Below are 22,679 nucleotides of genomic sequence, written 5' to 3'. Positions count from 1 at the left end.
TCACAAAACTGATTGCGATAAAATTCATTTTCCCACAGGAGGGTACGTACTGAAGATTGATACACCGTGCTTCGTCCATCCTCTCTACAACGTAGCTGGAACGGAGAGCTCCGACTCAATGAAAACAGTGTTGTCGGTTGCGGTTTATAGCAACACCTTTACTCAAATCCTGCAGTGCTTGGTCGTCAATCAATCAGGTTTATTAATATTTTCATCGTTTCAAAACATCGCAAGACTGCGATACAATGAAAAGATAGGAAGGTGTCGAAACAACTTGGAGTAGCCATTAAGATCAGACACCCACCTTAGCCTAGGCGAAGTAAATAAGAGCCATGCACACTGAATGAAAAGTAATGCAGAGAATATAAGACGCAAGTGACAAAATGAGGTGGCATGTGGCGGAGGGCGATGTTAGGTCGTGGTCCGGTAATCCTGAAGACTGGCTAGTATTGATTTAGAAGAAATTGCTTGTATTTCGACTTGAATGCGGACATGCTCGACGACTGTCGGATAGCCGCCGAGATGCTATTCCACAATTGGGGTCCGGCATACTTGATAGAGCAATGCGTTTTCTTGTATTCAGTCCTGATTATATGGTAGTTGTTCTTCGATGACGCGCGTGTGCTGTACTTGTGCGCTTTTGTCTCCGAGGTGAAGTAGTCGTTGAAATTTGAGGGACATTGACCGCAATGTAACTGATACATAAACTTAATGGCAATTTCTAGCTTTCTCATATCTTCGACGAGGGTTGGTGTGAAGTGCGATTGCATGCAAAATAAGGTCTGTCACCGTATTATGGGTTAGCCTGTTTAGGGTAAGAGGTGATGACTGATGGGCCTCAGCATTGGGCTTAGCGCATTTTTGGTGGGGGACGGGGTTAGCTCACGTATATAGCTAACTTTCAAAGCAAACTTTTTCTTACGGAAACAAATTGGAAATACGTTTCCGAACTCCTAACCAATTTGTCTTTTCCATATCTGTCTGTTACTTACGGCTAGCAATCTATTGTTACGTCACATTGTGATGTTTGCCACGCGCAGACAAAAACATTAGCAACAGAAAATTCCACCACCCTGCACACTCCACATACGTATTCACTATATTACCTACTATGACACATCCAATCAGTTCTCATTACGCTCAACTACATTTCGATAATGACTAGAATCTTGAAGAAAAACTGCAAATCCTGAGTAGAAAGTAGGACGAAATGCACATCCCCGGTTATATTTTCACACCACGAACAGTTTCATAAAATCTGTTTCCACTATACCACTTATTAGTGCTGGTAAGAACACGGACTCTTCCCAATGAATTCAAATAACAGGGCATACCACACTTTATCGGCCAACTGAAAAAACTTTACGTCGCGATGTTACCACACAATTTACGTCCAATTCATTGTTTTTTGCTCTGTGTAGTCCTAATTTCATATTTGAGAATTCTCTTATCAACTGTCATACTCATAACCTTCCATGCCATCAAATTATTCGTTGGGATTGCTAACATTCTGGTTGCATTTTGTGATATGATGATAAGAGGGGCACGAAATTTTTCACTATCATAAAGGGGGCGTATCTAAAAAAGTTTGAGAACCGCTGCGCTACACCATCAAATGCCTATGAAGTCTAGTAAGGATAGAGTAGGACGTTGTATAGTTTTCTCCTTGATGCTTTTCTGACATATGCACCGACTCGTGATACATACACACGATCTGTGTGCGCTACGGGAATGCAGTCATCACATGCACTCTTCCTTCTTGAACACACAATGCCGCCATTCCATAAACGAATCAAGATATCACAATCCAGGCATGCTGTTACATCCCGAGTCACACTAATGAAATTTGGCAGGTTACCAATTACATCTAAGCCAGGGGCGGCCAACCTTTTTGACTAAATGGCCAGATGTGGTTTACGAACCATGCAAAGGCCACTTGAATCATGATGACCGCTTTAGTCGACTGGTAGGAGCGAGCCAGATCAGGTAACGGTGAAAGCAACACGTAATATCTTACTCCGCATCAAAATCGATAACATCTATGTCATGAAAACATTCATTTCCTGGCCGCGCAAAAATTCTTCAAAATAATGAAATCGGTCAATAACATTTGTACTTGTATATACTGTCGCCTTTGTAACGACAGGCTCAGTTTGCAATGACAGGAGTATAGGCGCCTGAACAGTGAACATCAATGGAATGCTTCAGCTAACATGCTTCTGTTATTTTAGGCCAAGGTTTCACCGCCTACAACCTTTCTGCGAGCGCGCACGCAGGGTCGCACGTTAGTCGACACATTCTATATCTTGGCGCGTAATTTACAAAGACGTAAAAAAAGCATATGGACATTGCCACTGTCGACTCCCCTGGCTACGTGACAGTGTTGGAGCTGATTTCTTCGGTCGGCAACATCATAAATTTCATTCATGGTCAGTTTAATCAAATTTCTGGTTGGCCTTGGTTGTGTTTAATTGAGGGGGAGGGGGTTGTTGTTCATCTTCACGCCCGCGGAGTGCGAAAGGGAGTCTGATTAATATTCACGAGCCTCGACTCGGGAGACGCTGCCGTGAGCCCTGGGAAGAGTTATATTTTCTTGGTAAGGAGCCAAATGTTAAAGTGCAGAAATTCAACCAAGCATTGGTAAACAGTGGGGGTAACTGTTAGCTCTTCGAATTAATCAGTTCCCAAGACGTAGTTCTTGGTTTCAAAAAGGTTGGTGACGCCTGACATAAAGTGTCCCACTATTCATGCTTCAGCAGGATCAGCAGTCAATCTTCATCATCACCGGTTGCGGTCAGCACAGTGTTTCTGTATGCCTATGAGGAAACATTCACTGGATTTCTCACATGCAACTCACAACATTAACATGTAAAACACGGATTGTGTCATAGGCTGAAAATCTCTGATCTAATATGTTACAAATGGAAAGTGCCAAAGACGTCATCACTATTGTTATATCATGTACTAAAATTGCAACACTCAAACCTCAAAATTGTTTTGGAAACAATCCATATAGTTTCTGCAAAGTAACTTCAATTTTCTATGAATATACAACAGGTTTTGACACACTCACACGGCAGCAACTGATAGATAAGGGCATTTTTGTAAAATGACAGCTGGTAAACAGCATTGATAGAAGGTGATGCTTGGTTGCAAAATGTATCAAGTGTATTTTGCCCAAGTGTTGCTGGCATAGGCGCCGAGTTACGGGGTGGCCTGGTGGCGCAGCCACCCCATGACATAATTATGGGGTGGCGGCCACCCCATACAAAATGCTTAAACGCCCGCCGTCTGTGCTGTCAATTAGCGAGTCTGTGATTATCGCGTAAATGCTATTTACTATTAACCGATACGCGCGCGACTAATTGTAATGTATACGCAGCTCAAACTAGTGCTTGACGGCCAAATAAATTGTAATCCGTGATTAGTAATCATACAATGGAAGCGACCTCGTTTACGACGTCGATTTCGACACGCGTGCTTTGAGAAACACCAGCTTTCTCTACCGGACGAGCGAATTCACGTTATACTTCTCTCAATTAAATTGTATTTGCACGCATATTCGTTTACAAAATAATTCTTGAGCTAGTTTCGTGATAGCCTTTTTAATTGGACCGCGAAATAGGACAGTGTGTTTGTGTATGCCTGCGAATTGAAAGTCATTCCTGCGCTAAGTGCGCATATTCAATTGCAAAGAATTGTCGCGATGTCAGACTCGGAACTCCATTGTGCCATACGCAAGTTGAGGAATTACTGATTAGATGCGCGCTTTCTCGTTTGCTTCGTCTCTAGGCTACTAATTCTTGTCTGCTTTACACACTCGTGTTTGATCTGTTATTAACACTGTGCATTGTGCAGTGCACGGCGTTGAACTATGTTGTCAAATATTGATGCAACAAGAGATTCTCGGTGGCGGAAATTCTGAATTTATTCGATTAGTTTGAGCGGGAACCTTTCAAGTTCCAATAAACTTCATTGCTGGACGGACTCTATCGGGCACAACTATGTCGCGGATCGAATTTCAAACCATCGGGATTTGTATTTCTATTGAAAAGGTTGCGGCATGCGCAGCCATAATGCTCCTGCAGCAATAACACCTGGATAATTAAAATCGCACCATTTCACGATCAAATTCGACTGACTGATCGTGACTTGCGTCTGCCGTAGGTCCCGGGCTGAATAACCAGCGCGTTGTCGGTATTAAAACCCTAAGTGCGTAGCCAGTGAGTTTCTCATTTAAGTAGCTCACATCGCGACAATTGGTTGCTGATTAAAACTAGAAATCCAGTCCTTTTGAAATGCCAATTCACTAATTCGTATTATCGATGCTGCGTACTGAAAATTAGCGAGAATCATTTGTATGCGAAATGGGTCATCGATGTCTCATTGGTACTATCGGCGGTGGTATGATTTAGCGCCTCCGCATGCAGGCCTACTACCGTCTGCAGAATCACTGTCGCCAAACAGTAACAATCTCTGAGTGTAATATTGTTAGTGTTTATGTATCTTTTTGATTAAAACTTATGCACGCGTCTGAACAAATTGTGCTCGTTGTCATTGCCGAATCTGGGTATTTAGGTATGACTAGCGCACCCTGTAATAGTAATTATTGAAGGTTTGCGGCATGTCTGCAATTTCGTTATCAGCGCAACCTTGCCGGTCGATTGTACAGTCCGATAAAATTGATCACTGCTATGTATTTCGCACAGCGTGGGATACTGATTTCAGCAAACTGACGATCCTCATTAGATGTACAAATTCGACCTCATCGCTAGAAACGTAGATTTCATCGCGCACTCTGAGAAACACCATCTCCTATCGCGATTTGACGACCAAATATACGTTCGCCTTCTACAAATTAAAGTGCATTATTTGCATCGATGAGGGCCGCAAGCCGCGTTTAAAATATTTTGTGAACCATTTTTGTGATAAATATTTTCGCAGCGCCAAGTTAAACAGCGTTTTATTGTGTGTGCCTGCTAGTTGGAATTTATTCCAGTGCCCATAATATTAATCCAATTATGCTTTGCGAACGTAAATCGGGAAATGCAGCAATGCAGTCAAAATCGATGTTTTAATACTAAGTAAAAACCCATTGCGTTGGCGGTAAGGGATAATTACTGATTGGCCGCGCGCGTTTGTAATCATCCAGGGATTTTAGAAATCCCTGGTAATCATCATTCTTGCCTGTCTTTCGTGTTCCAGAATTGTCGCGCCGTATTACTGCTCAGTCCAGCGACGAATGCCGAGTGCGCGACAATCAATGACCTACTTTCGCAATCATCTCAGCGGGAGAAAGCGTCGCGTTACACTGTGTGATGCGATATGCGTGGGCAGAATAATCTCGCTAATTGGCCCCGCGTAACACTAATAACACGGCTTGTTGAATTGCAACTGAATATTAGCGTCAGAATGGTCATTTCAACAGGAAGGGGTTTTGCGTTTCAAAAGGTGGGGGTTTCGACACCCCCTGGCTACGCGCCTGCCGCCACCCCATGCAAAAATGAAGGTCGGCGCCTATGGTTGCTGGCATAATTTCAAAGGTACGAAATTGAACTGTTTGATACTCCTTCCAATGTAGGCCCTATCTGATATCTCCTCTGGATAACAATCGTATGGTCAACTCAATGGGTCATTCTTGACTTGAAATCAAATCAGTCAGCCGTGAACAGACATTAAAACAGTAGCCTGTATGGCACGCAATAAAAAAATGTCACATAAATACTTTTTGAAATTATGGTGCTGAAAAAAAGTAGTTTTGTACCTTATCAGCATCACAGTAAGGCCGATTTTCCAGCTTTTGTATACCTCTTATTATTGCCTCTGGATACAAAGCGTCATAGAGCAGTCGGAGATACCTTTGAATAGGGACACTTGATGTTGTCCTGTAATAATAAGAAAATAAGGATATTGCTCAACATGTATAATATAGGCTACCCTTCATTTGGGTTATTGAACTCACCAAAAGACATTTCATTGTAACTTCGAAAAATAGTGGAGTTACTTTATCGGTATTTTGCCTATCGATACTCGTACTTGAAAAATAGGGCCAGAAACTGTTAAGAGTGAGGTAAATTATTATGTTATGAATGCGAGGCATTCAATATCAACCAAGAAGAGTTGTAAAAAAGTGGGTTCAGCATGAAACAGAACAGTGAACTTGGACTCGAGTCGCAACATGATGACCTGAGCTCGACCCTCCGCATCATGACTTGGACTTGACTCGAGTCAGAACTATAAAAGTATGGTTGACTTGTGACTTGGTTACAACCCTGGTTCCATTGTTTCATGGTCACAATTATGCAAATACATGAAGTGACAAATATTTGATAGACTGAAAAATTATAAATATTACAAATTTGATACCCTTCGTCATGTCGGAATAATAATTGCTTCAAGTACTCTAGTATATCAAGGCACTGGTTCTCGTTGTTGAAATAGGCATTGATGTAAGTCTCCCTCCATATCCGCAAATGTCTGGATGACAGTTTGTTCTTCTGAATGGTTTCCCACCTGCATTAATACAGAACACCATCAGTAGTCTGGCAGCCTGTTTGACAAACCTTTTCTCCTAATTATGGCTGAGGTTTCGATAAATTAGGAGTTATAACCATTACAACGGTAAATCATTGAAACCTTGATAGCAAGTGATGGTGGCTTAAGCCTTTGCTGGGACTAAAGCCTTGCGACCTTCCAGCCAATATCCTACATATAGGTGCACAGACAACAGACTGCTACCAAACAACGGGATGCAAATCAGGGCAATTCAAACACCACTGACACTGAAATCTAGATGGCACAAATACTCTTGATAATGCATGATAGCAGCTCTTACATTGCTACATAGGATTCCACATTCTCAGCAATTAGAGTATAGGAAAGGACGTAGTATATTTTTGTCCTTGATGTTTTGTTACATATACACCGACTCATGATACACATACACACGATATGTGCATATGCATTCCATGAGTGCATGATGTGCATATGCCGCTGGACAAGGAAGTGCAGATATAGCCTTTTACGGCTTTCTAAGGCATGCACCACCCCTCCATGCTATCCCAGTAATGCATGAGCGCCAAGCAGGGAAGTCATGTATACCAGTGTTACTAATCAGGTCTTTGGTCTGACCCGGCCGGGGATCGAACCCACGACCTACCGATCAAGAATCCGGACGCTTCACCATTACGCTATCTTGTCGAGGGTAGTAAATCAACCATCTAAAACAGCGGTTCTCAACCTTTTTTGACACACGCCCCCCTTGGCGATGGTCAAAAAAATCGCGCCCCCCCTTGCATTTATCGTCATGTCAAAAAGAGCACATCATTTAATACAGAGGTGGGCAACCTTTTTGCTAATCATGGCCGCATTTCGATTACTTATGTAGCCCAAGGCCGCATTCCAGGGCATAGCCGCAATGAACGATCTGGACGCAAACTACCTATGATAAACTGTCCATATCCATTCCCGGTGAACTCCGGACTATTCTACTTTTCACAACGGCTTATTGTATGCACCGAAATCGCGAGTGGCAATGTTATGAATAGTTGCTGGGAGTGCATATTGTCGCGCCGAGCGCGAAAATTTTTCAGTGCCACGAATTAATTGTTATTTCTTGACGATTCCCATTCAGGCTCAGATTAAGAAGGGCGCTACGCCGCTACTGCATTAAAATCGAAAAATGAAGTCTTGTTGAATTGCGCGGAGCGCGATTAAAATTTCAAGTTTAAATAAAATCTCTCGAAAATTCGGGAGTGAATTCGTAATTGCAATTTGCATGTATACGACCGCCAACACATACTAATTGAATTGGGCGTCGACCGGGGCCTACGATAAGTATCGTATGGGCCCCGCGTCGACGGCCGCACAAATTCCCTTCTACGGCTGCATGCGGCCGTACGGACGCAGGTTGCCCATCCCTGATCTAATAGTATACATAAGGTATATCTTACGCCAATTTTGAATCCGCATTCCAGTTGTTGAGTCTTTTACATTGCTGACAAATTTCCCCAAACTTGTTTGAAAATAACAAAAAAACATTGAACAGGACATCAATTAATTTCAAGGTAGGTTGCACTGAGACTAATCCTGATGTAGGTAGTGACTACAGAGAGCACGGCATCGTTCTCTCCTGCCATGCTAAATTTGATCATTTTTGGAAATGAATTAAATTGTGTTGATTTATAGCCTAATTGAGGGCGAAACCGGGCCAGCTATCAACAACAGCTACCTAGCGCACCGAGATTTAGGCTACTGCCAAAGCTATAAAGTAATGAATGACTTGCACGTAGGAATTGCTTTAAATCTTCGAAGAATATCAAAAATTTGCTCAAATGAAGTTGAAGTCAGCCTATACTCCGTTGAGCGCGACTGCTGGAGTTTGAGTTTGGCAAGCCTTCTAGAATACGAAATAAGTTCAATCTTCAACAATCGTCTTTTCAGAATGGTTGTGAAACACATGTTAAGTCACAATTTATACAGACTTTGTCAATTTCTCGCGCCCCCCTGAGAGCCTCCTGCGCTCCCCAGGTTGAGAACCCCTGATCCAACAGTTGTAACAGATCAGAGGATAGTCTGGCAATGACTTCATTGCAGAACCACAATGTTCGGTTGGAAGGAAATCAATATCACAATGACACAATCAACAAAACAGCAACCGTAGCAAAATCAAGTTAACTTGGAAATTGTGTAGATATCTTAATCCATACATTGACTTACCGTTCCGAAAAAGTCTTTCCATTTATAATCTTGCTCAAATATTTATCACAGTTTCCATTCATTATATACTCATAAACCCGTTGTCTGCGAGCATGAACATAGTCCTGCCAGACTTCTGGCCTCATCTTCTCTCTATTTCTCATAGAGACACTGGTACTTGACTGGGCTTGCTCTAATTTCTGATATTCATCACAGTTTGGGGAATGCGAATCGTTAGGAGGGTACTCCGGTACGTCGGAATTTAAGAATTGATAACAGTCCTCCATAGTAGAGAAAAAATTGCGACGCTGAAAGCTAATGAAGGTTTTCGCAAGAAGTATAGCATTGTAAAAATCGCGGAAACTATCCCATAGCTGGAGTCCTTTGTAATACTCCAGACCCCGTTCCATCATGGAAGTCACAGTGGCGGAAGAATATGGAATGCATTTTGCATATTTGACGGCGTACGGAGAGCACTCAACTGAGAATCTGAAATGTTTTCATGCACTAAAACTGATAGAACTTGACATGATCACCATTGCAACGAACCTTGATCTTGATATGTATAAGATGAATACATACTTTTCATCGGTATCAATGAGGTAGCATGGCCAATGTGGACCACCTTTGCAAAACTTGCTCCAAACAATACGACACTTTGTGAAGTCCTTCATAGAATCAGGCAGTACCTTGAAAAAGAATAGTTTTCAACAACTTGGTTTGCAAAACTCATTACAGATATTTCCGTAACATGAAGAAGTCCGTGCATTAATAACCATCAACAAAATAAACCAGTATAACAATTCAACACTACAGCTTGACTGACCTAACTTTCTTTTGGATGAATTTATCAGCACCACATCTGTGCAGCTGCAGAGGTATTCAGGAATGAAGCACAAATTTTTTTGATTACTAAGTAGGTTTTGCCTGCTTGTACTGCTTACTTAAGTCTTTGTTATTAGATTACTTTGGCTTCCACTCAAGTTTATTTGTAAAAATACTGTCTACCTTTGACACCCAAGGACAAAATACATCACGTCCTTTCCTTTGGATTTTGTTAAGTAGAAAGTAGTTTTGAGATAGGCTGTGCTTTCAACACCACTTATTGTTATGACATATGGGCGACAGAGCCTCTTTCGCTCAGTAACTGAATAATATATTTCGAAAATGGAGCCTATTTGTAGACTCATCTGTCATTTTGCATTAGTCGTGAAGATGCACCCTGGAATTTTGAACATGGCCGCCTTCGATAAGTCCTGAAGTACAAGACCCATGCCATGAACCAAACCTACTCGTCGAAGCTTCTAACTCGAGTACTTTTCAGTATAGACTACTTCTACTTGTAATTCAGTAGAAATTTATGGCATTACTTCTAATAGCAAAACCGACTACTTTGACAATTTCCTCATCTCAGACAATAGTAATCAACCTCAACTCACAATAGTTCTATCATTCCATGCGCTGATGGAAGAGATGTAGCCACGTAGACTTTTTCTCAAGTCACAGTTTGTACTGAAGCACCTCGATAATAAATCTATTGTGTTGAATGCCTTATAGGCATACAACGTAATCCGACCATTCTTGCCTATGGTACAGGCATCGTATTCCGAGTAGAGCAGTACTTCCAATTCATCGATGTCTTGATCTTTCAATCGTATTGTAACATTCTTCATGTCAGGCATCCATCATACCCAATTCAAATATTGATCAGTACTATTCATCGACACATAGATATATTCATATAGAAAGATGCAGAAATGATAATTGCTTGACAGCGCAATGTATATATATATTAAAAGACATAGGACTCTAGAAGGACATCTTCCTTAGGAGCGCATATTGCTGGTGTTGGAAAACTCAAACCGGACAGTGTCATATTAAACAGATTATTTATTACCTGTGAAGCTTTCATCTCGCAAAATATCTCAAGTTCGAAGATACAATACAGTCACAGATACGGTAACGCAAATTAAATTAGGGCCCCTAATGCGGCAAACATATTCAATTGCAAGCAGAGCATGTCTTGTTTTGTTCTAGTTTGCCGTGTCATTCTGTGGATCCAATATCTCTACTGAACAAAAAAATCAACAGATATCTTAGTTAATCATCACAGACACTGCAAAATATCCGTATTGGTATGGAAGTTGAATATTGACATATTATTCATCTTTCGAGTTTATAATCCGGCTTTATGGTTAACAAGAGACTATCTCAAAAAGCATAAGCAAATATTTTACGATACTGCTTGAATTCAAAGTACCAACACACTGTGACGATCACAAAGTATAAGAGCTAAATGTTACAATCGTAGCTACTCAAGAATATAGGAAAATTATGATTAACGTTCAGGTCTGTGAAGCACCAGCATCACTATCAGTTTGCATCGCCTGTTGAAAGATCTTTTGTCCGATAAAACTCGTGGCTATACTCCCGATTTTCTTCCCACGGCCAAGCTTGCAGCGAATATATCCAAGTAAATTGGCTCCGGTGAGTCCAAGCGCAATGACAACAACAGCTAGCCATTGAAGTTTCATTCCAAACACCGTGACAAATAACATTAAAAACCAAAATACAGGACACAGAATAAGTCCAAACCAAAAGATCCTTGACTCGGCTGCAAGGACTGGATGTTTTTTTAAAGCAGCCGGTTTACGCGACTCGTACACCCATTCACTTTTTCCGTTCTCTTCAATCTTGTTCCACCATCGCAAGCCAACCATGAGTCGACCCGTGATATTTTTCACAGTCCAAAAATCGGCGCAAAGTAATAAAAGAATCGTGATGAAACTGGCTACGAAACCGGCATTCGTGAATCCACAAAAGAGGTAGACAGCTATCGCTGCGGTCCGGAAAAAGATATGGGAGAAACACGCCGCAGGGTGCGCGATTCTTTTTCGCTTCACTGGTTGATCTTCATGACCGAATTCAAGGGTTGTATCGTCCGTATGATTCATTTTCAGTGTGCACACATATTATTAGAAATTAATTGTTGCTGAAACTGAAAGATGAGCATTGTGGAGCTCGTAAGTTAACAGAAGGCTACATTTTGTGAGTGAGTTTTGATCATATAAATTTTGAAAGGTTACCCGCAGTCTTGAGTCACAACAGTCAGTTCTATCACTCTCAAAGAGATGGTCAGAAAATACTTTTGTTATATACTTTTTTACATTATAGTCCTCGAGTGGGTTTTGTCTACTTCTATATTTATTTATTTGTTACTCGACTGATTGCGATTTTAGTACTTCCATTTCTACTTTCATGTTGTGTGCAAACAATTACAAACTACTTGGCCTACTTTCTATATACTTTATTCAATTTAATCAAGTAGTTGTAAAGATTCACGTTACTTTCTAGGATAAAATTGCCATTACAACTGAGTGACAGCAACCATGATGGAAGGACACAACACATTCTACTTCATTTTCAACGTTTGCCTTTTTATTTTATTTACCCGTCGTAAGGTTTGCTGTCCTGCAGTGTATCGGCTACATGGCTCTTCTTTAGGTCGCATGTAGGCCAAGATGGGTGTCTGATTTCAATGATTACTTCAAGTCGCTTTGACACCTACACCTTCCTATTTACCTTCGCATCGCAATCTTGTGGTGTTTACTATTGTGCATAAAAATGATGATAACAGATTACAATTTCAAACACTGCAAACATTTTTATATATAGATCAGTCAGTTCGCATTCGTCAGTAAGATACATTATTCAATTTTCTACTCCTTCTTGAAGTATTGTGACATGTTGATAGTTGAAAAATGAGAAGAAAATTAACACATATACCGTACCAGCGGTTCCTAGCCAGAGTGGAATCGGTGGCAACGTCACGCGAGCATTTATATCTGATCACGCCGATTAATGAATTATGCTGACGTCACAAAGCGATACCGGAGTCCATGCAGATCCAGAATAAGGCACTTGCGATTTAAAATGAACTCAAGCAAGCGTGGAATTTACGTAACAGCGAATATACGGCGTAGCCCTAGTCTGGCGTATACCAGGTCTATTTTAGCACATTGTGTCGTTTAATAAATAATTCAGTATTGAATCAGAGCGAAAATATTTCCGTCACGCGGATGAAATTTTCCAATCATGCGAGAAATCCGTCTGTCACCTGTCACGCACAACATGTTGTCGAAAACAACCACCGATTCCAGTCTGGCGGTGGGGCCATTGTTAGAACAATGCCGTTTTTCAGACTTCGGGGGCTGTTTCGGGGTGCATGGTTCCATTGTACGGACGATATTTTATTTTGTATTTCCGAAATCACTGCGACACTATCTTTCGATCATGGCCAATTATACTAAATTTCAGCTCTCAGGTCGCCAGATGTACTGATGTAGCACTGCCAACTATGCTATTTTTAGATTACTCAGCAAGAAGAGACACTGTTTGGCCATGCGTAACCGCCAGGAGTTGCGTATCTACTATCTATCCGTAGGTTAGTAATCCATAATTATATATCATCGGAGTCCGCAATCTGGTGACCGGTAGCCAATGCAGTCGTCAGCCAGAACTGATCTTTATTGGTTATTTTCGGTAAAAAAACGCTAAATACTTTTCAAAAATCGCTAGATTTATCGCTAGGCGCTAGATCCATATTTTTTGGCGCTAAACCGGATGAAAAATCGCTAGATCTAGCGCGAAAATCGCTAAATTGCCAATTGGCAACACTGGTTCTGAGTGGTTCCTAGTTCAATCCTATACTTGAGTGCCGAAGAATAACTTAGATATTTGACCAACCTGCACATAGGCTACAACCAGAATAAACATAGAAATCTGCTGAATTTGTAAAGTACAATTAAGGCGACAGCAGCTTTTGGTTACAGAAATATACATATATAATTATATATAGCAAGTCGTAACAACAACAGCAGCTCAATCCAAACGAGATTACACGTTAGCTACACATCTAAATAGTCATGTTGCATCTGCTTAATTAAAATATCGATAGTCACATACTAGGACAGGTTCTTTATTTTACCTGGGGGTCCCCTTGGAATTCGCGGTCTAGTTTGAATGCCTTCATGAAAGAGAAATGTTGAAATATCAGCTATAAATCTACATTTGTTCTTATTTTTCCTCACGTTCTCATTTTATGTTATTTTCAGCACTATGAACAGTGCACGAGCGAGATTGAAGACCTTTGTATAGTCATCAGAAATGATATATTTATCGTTGGTCGTCAGGTATGGTTTTAGGCAACAACTAAACAAGATTCAGCCGTTATTAGGACTGACCACAGTGACCAGTCACATTCTATAATGCAATCGATGTCTGTATTTTCGTATGAAAAGGCGACCATCGAAAAGGCGAACCATGAAATCGAGGGTATTCCCCATATCAGAGATCAAAGAAAACACATGAGAAACGAGAAATTGAAATTGCAAAAAACTTCGCCGTGTCCCGTATGTTGTACGTGTGTTTACCGAAACTTTCGATGTTTCTGAACGATGTCGACCTCTGATCAAGCTGCAGAAGAATCGGGACTTTTTGAACTTGATTACAAACCAGCGAAGGGTGAGGAGACGAATTTGATAGCCATTAAAGAAGATTAGAATCGTGTGTATATTTTATTCAGCAATATGTCTACAATGTCTATAATCAAGAAGGTTGATTGTGATGCATCCGTGGTGTTCCTGAGCCCCTTCAATTTGTTGAGTTTAGAGGAGAGCTGCTCACTCATGCCCCATTACAAAAATCAATAGAGATTTGTAAGCACCATTGCACTTCATATAGTGGTGACTGGTGATAGTGCTGATATTCCATATCTCCCTCCCCCCGCATTTCCAAATCTATCTTCGTTAAAGGCAAACAACTGCGCATGACTTACTTGCGATATAAAGTTAAGATTGAATAAGACCAGGTATTCAAGCAAACTGATGGTGTTGTAATTGAATTTCAATTAGCTCCATATCTTTGTGACGTTTCACAAAAGTCAAAACAAGATTGTTTGCTATAATATCCTGCAGATCAGCCACAGATACACAGCCATCTACACCACTACAAATGACACGGTTTTCATACGTATTGTTCAATAACAAGACTCATTCACTCATGGTGATATTTTTCTGAACAAATTGAATGTCCTTCAAACGTCTTTGAAATTTACTATTGAGAAAGAAGATAACAATTTATTGTTTTGAATGAGTTCGTTCAGAAGATCAATACAATTTTGTTCCACCTATCTATCATAAGACTACATTCAGTCGCCAATACCTTTGTGAGAATAATTTTTACTGTTTTCCAAATTAAACCACAGAGTAGGCTACTCATTATTTACAGAGAAGGTTAACTGGATCCTGAAATCAATACTATCAAATCCTATATTCTTACCAATGCCTATCTAGAGAAGTGGTCGACAACCGTTTTTCAGACGCGACCCCAATTAGTTTTCCGATACGGTAAATAGCGTTTGAAAGAATACCGAAACTAAATAATAAAAGCTACATAGGCACAATTATAGAGAGATGTAAGCACAAAAAAGTATTCCAAAGTGATCGCTTTGATTATCTTTCAATTACCATATGGTTTTGATTTCACCAGCACAAATTTTCATTGTTAGTTTGCATTGTTAATGCAATAGTTGTGCCTGTATTCTGTCCATCAGCTGCTGCAGCCACGATCAGGCAATGAATAGCCAACACCTAATCCTTAACCTTAACAGTCCTCAGCATTTTAGGGATGAGTACATCTTGCAATGGAAAATCACTTACAATATGATAGCTAGTTACTAAATGTTGCTGTATTTTTTATCAGGTCGATTTTTGATTGCATCAAAGGGAATTCAACCAGGTGATACAATCATCTCCGAGAGAGCGTTTTCCACTGTCCTTCTTAATAAGAACAATTATTCCATATGTTGCTACTGTTACAAGGTTGGTAGAAAGTCAGATCCTTTCATCCGCTCATTTGTCATCCAACACCTGTTATGGGCTGGTCGATTTCTTGTCGGGGTAAATTTATATCTAGGCTTCCATGCAGCGGTGGTCCTTGTGATCATGCTTAATGAATGAAGCATAACTTGTGAAGTAATACTTCATAAATTCTAGTCAAGAAGTACTTTAGGTAAAAATAGAAAACAAATAGGATTTACAAAATAGCTTACCAAGTAGTTTTGAATGCAAATCATTGTGACGACATTCCAGTGACTTTCATTTTACCATGTACCAACTTCTGGTATTGGTAATTGCACTAGTAAGCGTACATGACTTGTGTAGCAATACTATAATGGTAGCCCACTACTGTCACGGGAAATTTCAAAATGATATCTAAACAGTGGTCGTAATGTCCTGGGGTTATCACAATGTGAAAGTTATTTGTAAACAAGAACGGTAGTGCAAGTAGGAAACACCTACCGACCGATCTATCACTTGCTTCACTATCAAACATGTTTCAAATATGGTCATTGCCAGATACAAGCCTAGTAACATACATTAATACCAAAAAATATTTCAGCATTCAAAAGTTTTCACAAACTGCAAGGGATGTTTGAGATCACGGTACTGCTCTGATGCATGTAAATTGACAGCATGGAAAAGATATCATTGGTTTGAATGTTTTGTTGAAGATTATTTAGCCAAGGTATGTTACCTCATATGTGATATTGCCCTTCTGAAATATATGTAATTATTACCCAGGTACAAGCGGAAACTGCTCTTGCCTTGAGAACCTTGTTGCAAGCTGCATACACAGTTGCAGAAAATACAACTTCAGGTGAAGACGTATTGACAAAGATACGGGAAGACTTTGTTACAACTGTTGATAAGAACGATGTTGCAGCACTGAAAACTTACCTATCCAATTACATGGGTGTGTACCATCTTCAAACCCACTGCCATGAGAAGGATGCTCAATCCACATTTGTTAGTGTCCATAAAGAAGTCGTCTCTTTGGCCAAATTGTTAGCAGAGTGTGTATCACTTTGCGACAAATTGAAAATATTGGAACGGGATCATACGAAACTCAACACGCACGATAAATCTGCCTTATTAGGGAATGTCTTTGAAAACCTGGCTTTCAAATCCTACTGGAATCTTGAAAGCTTCGATATACGCTTCTGGAAGTTCTTCCTTACCGTAAAGTCGGAGGGTATGCAAGATGATGGTAATATGAAATTGTACTGTATTTTTTCAATAACACTGGAGTGATATATGCCCTTCTTTGTTTGAATGTGTGTGTGTAGGTTCTGCATCTCGCGTTTCCATTCAAGAACTTTTATTTCAACCACCGACATCCATGCAAGCGATAATCGAAAGGCTGCTTATGCGGCACGCGTTACAAACGAGGACAAACGGACAGGCTATCTTTGAAATACATTCCAGCGTCGGTAATTTGAGTTATGTTTCTGTCGCCTGACTGTGTGTGACTTCATAATTTCATTTTTCACTCCCGATATTGCTTGGTTCGTTGCTGTTATTTTGATATCTGCTATAAAAAATGTCCACTTGTAGGATATGTGTGCGGAGTGGTACTGCATTTCTCCGTTTAAATGAATGAAAAGATCAGTTTTCATTTTGGGTCATTGGGACATAATTCCTAATTATGCGTGTTGGTAGGAAATATTCAGAGATCTGACAACTCTTTCGAATTGAATAATATAAAATGTTCAATTACTTCCCGGTTTGATACAAGAACCTAATTTCTGTCCTTCCTTTGATAGGAGAATCACCGGTGTACCGACTAGAACAACAGCGACTGGGAACTGGTTTTTTTCCAACAATGAGCATGATGAACCACTCTTGCTCACCAAACACCACCATATCGTTCAGTGGAAGAAATATCCAAGTAAAAGGCCTGATTGTTTTTAGACAATATTATTTGTCAATAGTTCTGAGCGATTGAGCAAACCCATGTCAAGTCGGCTTCTGTGCCTGTTACTTAGTTGGTTTCAATCAACTGAAATAGCAAACAAGATTTACCTTTAACATCGTTTACTTTCTCACCCCCAATGATCTTGTTTCTATTGGTTATTGCTCCGCAATGTAATAGTGATTATGAATATTGGAGCTTAACCTTTTCACGGGGGTTTGAACTATTTAAAATATCGTGCATTGACTCAAATTTTGTCATAAATCTAGTCTTTCGAATGTCAACCCTTATGTAGTCAAATGATATCAAATCGCTTCACATGAATTTCGCATATCATGTTTAGCATGAATTTGGATTAGTCCCATGTGCCAGGTACGCGCGTCAAGAAGAATCAGGAAGGGCGAGGAAATCAGTCATTGTTACGGACCGCATTTTTGTAAGCATTCACTCTCGGAAAGGCAGGAAGCTTTGAGAAGTCAATACTTCTTCACGTGCCAATGCAAGATATGCATCGAAGACAGTCGAGGTAATCTTACCGCTTCAATTCCTTAACTGGCTATCTGTCGTGCTCAAACTTGTTATTCAGTCGTCTTTTTCATTCAGATGTTGATCGAGCACTTTTCAGGATGCAATTTCACGCCTTCAAGTGTTCAAAATGTGGTAATCCGGTCAGACCTGGTAATTTTGCAGTATTTAGGCTACTCATAAACGGCTTTATGAGGGTATGGGGCATGTGTTTGAAACATACAGGCTGGCATCCGGCCTGTCTCATGATTTCATCCGGACCGCCAAGCAATTCTGAGTAGATTCGAAATTTTTGTATTATCGAGCACATCTCTAACAAATATTGAGATTGTCAGTAGGAAATACTTCCATTAAATAATCTCACAAGACAGCAAATGTCGAGCGTGTTCATTGGTCACATAGCCATCCGGCAGTGGTTTTGTAGTTTCGCCCTACTCACCATTAGAAACAAGTGGGTGATATTAAATCCCAATTTCTAGAAGACAAAAATTGCACGCTGAATTTATAGTTTTATGGAAAAAATTACCGATTAGTAGTGCCAATAGAAAACTGTTCTATGCAAGTTACATGAAGAAATAGAATATAATTCAAGTATCTGTGTTCACAGTGCTGTATCACTTCTGACCCAAAAGTTCCCGGCCTCCAGAGAAACCGGTTTTATCGATTTGATGTTAATGAACCAAATTCCAACATCCGCGATTACGGTTAAATCTCTTGCACCCCGCCAATGTATATGCGAACTTCTTCCGTCGTTAGCGCCAATGTTCTAGCGGTTTATAACCAATCATCGTATTTTTGGCAATTCCATTGTTTGCAAATAACTGAGTTGCTAGAATATAACCTCTATGATCTGTAATATAATGTAATTGTTGATAATTGATTATTCAAGGGAAAACAAGGTCATTGATTTCGAGGTAACATTGTAGAATCATTTGACTGGTACGGCCCTCAAGCGACCTGAAGGTTTGAATCAGGCCCGCGACACAAACTGTGTTTGACACCCCTTGTATGGGGTTTTAAATGACTTCACGAGGATATCTCATGCTATTTTGCTTAAATCTCATGAATTAGGCGTCTGGCTTTAGTTTTCTCTCATAGATGTATTCTGGACTCGTGTGAAATGCAAACAATTGATTACGCGGCAGTTATAGGCATAATGATAGGTACGAATTTCTAAATGCTCGAGATAATCTCGGGAACAAAAATTTTTTGAAGAAATGATGACATATAAAATCTCAATTAAGAACCCGTACTTGGTTGTTAAACGTGGTCGTACACTGGGGAATCCTCTGTGTTTGCCAAAGTGCAAAACCATGACATATGCTATAACCTTCATGTGTCTTTGCTGCGCTTGGTTTGGGAACCTCTGCTCTACAATGTTTACCCATCATAGCAAATTAGTGTCTATTGGACACATGGTGTTCTTATGTTTCTTACTGTTGCACAATCAAATGATCATCAGCAACACACCTTGTTATTGACCTTGCCAACCAAATGGCATAAAAATGATTCTCAAGTTTCAGATCATAAAACCAAGGATGGCGGAAACTGTATTGATGAGAAATGCGGAAAATGGCAGAATTTTGACAAAGGAAGGGCAGTCCTGGAAAGATACCAGGTGACAGCTAATTTTCTTGACTTCCAGGCTTTGGATGTCAGTTTCAAACAAGATTTGACAAGTACTTCCACTGTTTCAGAATACTCACGTTTTTCTTACTCGCACTACTGAACGCAAATGGTTATGTGCTAAGAACTAATTCCACATCTACTTTAGGCAAAATTACTTCTTGCACTTGGAATTATGTAAAGTAGAAAGTAATGTGGATGAATTTTTGGCAGAGAAAGTTTTGGCAATTGGTTAACATATCTCCTGTATCATAATAACAGAATTCATTATCAAAAATTGCTCCTATTGATACTGTTATTAGTAGTTTTACATTATTCACGCAGATGCACTATGCAAATTGGGAAGTAGTCACCTCTAATCACCTAAAATTATGCGGCACCTCGACCAAATCCACTTTTTAAAACTGCTTACACAAGTACTTTTCATAGCTTTCATATTCTGTTTGTGGTATTCACGAGGTCTTTCTATTACAATGGTCATTTACACCAGGCCGATTTTCTTTACTTTGATTCAATATCTGCCGACTTATAGCGCGGCCCACTTCTAGGCTTTCCAAGACACTGGTCAAGCAGATAAGAATGCGAGGAGGAGCCTAGATAAACCTCCAACACCTTCGCCGGACTCAAACCCGCAACCTATTGCTGTTGCAGCTGTGGATGATACCGTTACTCGATCTCGTCACTTTCATATTCTATTTCCATGTAGTTTTGACGTCTTGGAAATCAAATTTATGAAGTTACTTTTATAACTAGTTTAGGGTTACCATATTTTTGTCACACAAATTCCGGACGCTCTTTAGCGCCGACTAGCGGATTTCAAAATGAGGTATGCACACATTGTGGATCAATATGACCTCACACCACCAAAGCTTTTTCAATGGACTAGAGGTGGTCACAATCAGGTTCAGAAGTGTGTGGTTGTGTGATGTAAGTTGTAACCAGGGCCGAAGCCTCATTTTTTCAGCCTCCTCCCGCCAAAATAAACACTGATCTTGAGCCGACCGTAGGGTAATCGAGGCAACTTCTGAGGGCTTTCTATATGCATCTGGCCATTAAATGATTTTAATGAATTGTGTCGATAACATTGGTTCTCTTGCATATTACTATATATGGTTTGAGTTGACGTTTTTGCGGCATAAAACACCGACTCATGATATACATACACATGATCTGTGCATATGCATACATTTCATGTAGCATAAATCTGCCCAAAAATAATATTGTTAATGTTGATTGAAAAATATTATGAGCTTACTTCAAAATTCCTGACATTTAGGCATATTTTAGAAATTCCTCCCGGACGCAGTTTTAACAGTGAAATTCCGGACATGTCGGGGAAATTCCGGACGTATGGCAACCCTAAACTAGTTGAATATCATTCATGAGTACTTTTACCACCCTGGTCTCAAATTTAGTTGACTTGCTCTTATGCCCCTGTTATTGTTGAGTGTGTATATATGTTTATCAAGTTTGGTCTATATCAGCACCGGGCAACATATGGCCCGCGCCTCCTTTTTAGCTGCCCGCAGACAGTTTCTGGTCTTACATGATAATGTGGCCTGTGGGTCTCTACATACACTTGCGAGCAAACATTTTCGACCATCAACATTAACAAACAAGACAGAGCGGGGTTCAAATCTAACCGACGTTCAGGTGCATTCTTTACTAAGAGTGTCTGCGTCTGTCATGCAGACTGAGTTCAATGAACTTGTTGACAATTTTGATGGACCACAGATGTCTCATTGTCTCCAACAGCTATTGAAGTAGCCTACATTATGTTAGTAAATTCATTAAATACTGTTTTCGGTCTCCATTCTTTACCCTTTAAGTTTACATTGAACATGATAAATTCCTTCTATAGGTGGATTAACATAGGCGCCGACTTTTATTTTTTTGCGAGGTGGCGAAGTCTTGTGACGTCATAATTGTTCCATATCGATGACGTCATCGTCGCACTAAAACACACTTTACTGCAGGGCCGCTGGCGTTAAACCATTCGCGTGACGTTTTAATATCGGCCCTGCGCTCATTAATATCAAACCATGCAGTCGAGTTGTTAAATGGAATAGACGTTACGATCATTCGAAAGAGTAACTACGCAACCAATCCGTCTGACGGAATGCATCGAATAAAAATCAGATTTTACATCACTAATAATCTGGAGTTGCATTAATGTTATTCACGCGCAATGCGCCGTGTGAGTGACGAAATACACCGCGCACTAGCCTGGCTGGCAAGTTACACGACAACTCTCGAATATTTCAAGCAGACAATAATGATGATTACAAACGCGAAATCGCGCAGCCAATCAGTAATTGTCTCTTGCGGTTTCTTGCTTCGCGTTGACCAACTCGCATCGCGGCAAGTAATTGCAGATTAAAACAGCAATTTGGACGGCATTGGTGCATTCCCGATTTACGTTCGCGAAGCATTTCGGGAGTACATCGGTCAATTGCTAAATTAAATTTGCATGTCGACGGCCGCCAACACATACTAATTGAATTACGTGTTGACGACCGCACAAATTTCCTTCTACGGCCGCAGGTTGGCCACCCCCGAGCTAGAATTAATTCCACTTCCGGCCGCATGCCGCGATCTTATCAATAGAAATCCACTGCCTACCAAATGCCGAATAGTTTAATATTCGATATTGTTGTTCTCAATACGAGTACATCCAGCAATCAGTTTATCGGAATGTAGAAGGTTCCCTGTTCAAACTAATAGAATATATTAAGAATTTTTGCCACCCGCAATCTTGAGATGCATCGATATTTGACAATGGCATGGCCTACTGCGCGTTTATAATGAAAGGAACAATAAAAAATGACCTTGCGCGACAATTTCAGAGTACGAATGTATCGAGTAGATAACAAGAAATATGAATGATGGCAAATGAGAAATCGTGTATTCTAATCAGTACAGTATCGCCACGAATGGGTTTTGAGTCTGACACCGTATCGAGTAGCTGTCGTCGCGACAATTGTTTTATCATTATATCGGTGTTTAAGCTGTACCAT

General features: G+C 40.3%; 3 protein-coding genes across 4 annotated transcripts in view; 1 reads left to right on the top strand and 2 right to left on the bottom strand.

Moving 5' to 3' along the window:
• Nucleotides 1–1,211: 1,211 nt before the first annotated feature.
• LOC145451139 (uncharacterized) lies at nt 1,212–10,379 on the bottom strand. Its single transcript, XM_080329639.1, has 6 exons — nt 10,137–10,379; nt 9,247–9,386; nt 8,719–9,186; nt 6,367–6,513; nt 5,765–5,885; nt 1,212–2,816 (listed from the first exon to the last, which is right to left on the bottom strand). Exons 1-6 carry the CDS (start codon nt 10,377–10,379, stop codon nt 2,769–2,771), a joined length of 1,167 nt encoding a protein of 388 aa, XP_080185765.1. The 3' UTR covers nt 1,212–2,768.
• A 31-nt stretch (nt 10,380–10,410) lies between these two features.
• LOC145451144 (Golgi apparatus membrane protein TVP23 homolog B-like) lies at nt 10,411–11,651 on the bottom strand. The gene has a single exon (XM_080329645.1). The coding sequence runs from the start codon at nt 11,649–11,651 to the stop codon at nt 11,043–11,045; it is 609 nt and encodes a 202-aa protein (XP_080185771.1). The 3' UTR covers nt 10,411–11,042.
• Nucleotides 11,652–14,030: 2,379 nt separating this feature from the next.
• LOC145451130 (protein-lysine N-methyltransferase SMYD4-like) overlaps nt 14,031–22,679 on the top strand; it is a 14,069-nt gene continuing 5,420 nt past the window's right edge. Inside the window, exons 1-9 of one of the 2 annotated variants that reach the window (XM_080329629.1) lie at nt 14,031–14,220; nt 15,460–15,578; nt 16,159–16,284; nt 16,341–16,806; nt 16,886–17,029; nt 17,363–17,487; nt 17,884–18,037; nt 18,115–18,189; nt 19,560–19,654. In XM_080329629.1, coding sequence (XP_080185755.1) covers nt 14,154–14,220; nt 15,460–15,578; nt 16,159–16,284; nt 16,341–16,806; nt 16,886–17,029; nt 17,363–17,487; nt 17,884–18,037; nt 18,115–18,189; nt 19,560–19,654 — 1,371 coding nt within the window. In that variant the 5' untranslated portion in view covers nt 14,031–14,153. Of the gene's footprint in view, nt 14,221–15,459; nt 15,579–16,158; nt 16,285–16,340; nt 16,807–16,885; nt 17,030–17,362; nt 17,488–17,883; nt 18,038–18,114; nt 18,190–19,553; nt 19,655–22,679 lie in introns of both variants that reach the window. The other variant, XM_080329628.1, reaches the window with a different exon arrangement.

The sequence above is a fragment of the Botryllus schlosseri genome, chromosome 11, assembly GCF_051294905.1.
Source record: "Botryllus schlosseri isolate E-star chromosome 11, Bs_hap1, whole genome shotgun sequence".
Classification (NCBI taxonomy): Eukaryota; Metazoa; Chordata; class Ascidiacea; order Stolidobranchia; family Styelidae; genus Botryllus; species Botryllus schlosseri.
This window is presented reverse-complemented; position numbering and strand designations above follow the sequence as displayed.

Excerpts from the sequence above, each read along its gene's own strand:
- LOC145451139 (XM_080329639.1), bottom strand. The coding sequence starts at position 10,379 with ATGCCTGACATGAAGAATGTTACAATACGATTGAAAGATCAAGACATC. Across the intron at positions 6,514-8,718 it reads GGAAAGACTTTTTCGGAACG|GTGGGAAACCATTCAGAAGA; the intron begins GTAAGTCAATGT and ends GTATTAATGCAG. Across the intron at positions 5,886-6,366 it reads TTATTCCGACATGACGAAGG|GACAACATCAAGTGTCCCTA; the intron begins GTATCAAATTTG and ends TTATTATTACAG.
- LOC145451144 (XM_080329645.1), bottom strand. The coding sequence starts at position 11,651 with ATGAATCATACGGACGATACAACCCTTGAATTCGGTCATGAAGATCAA.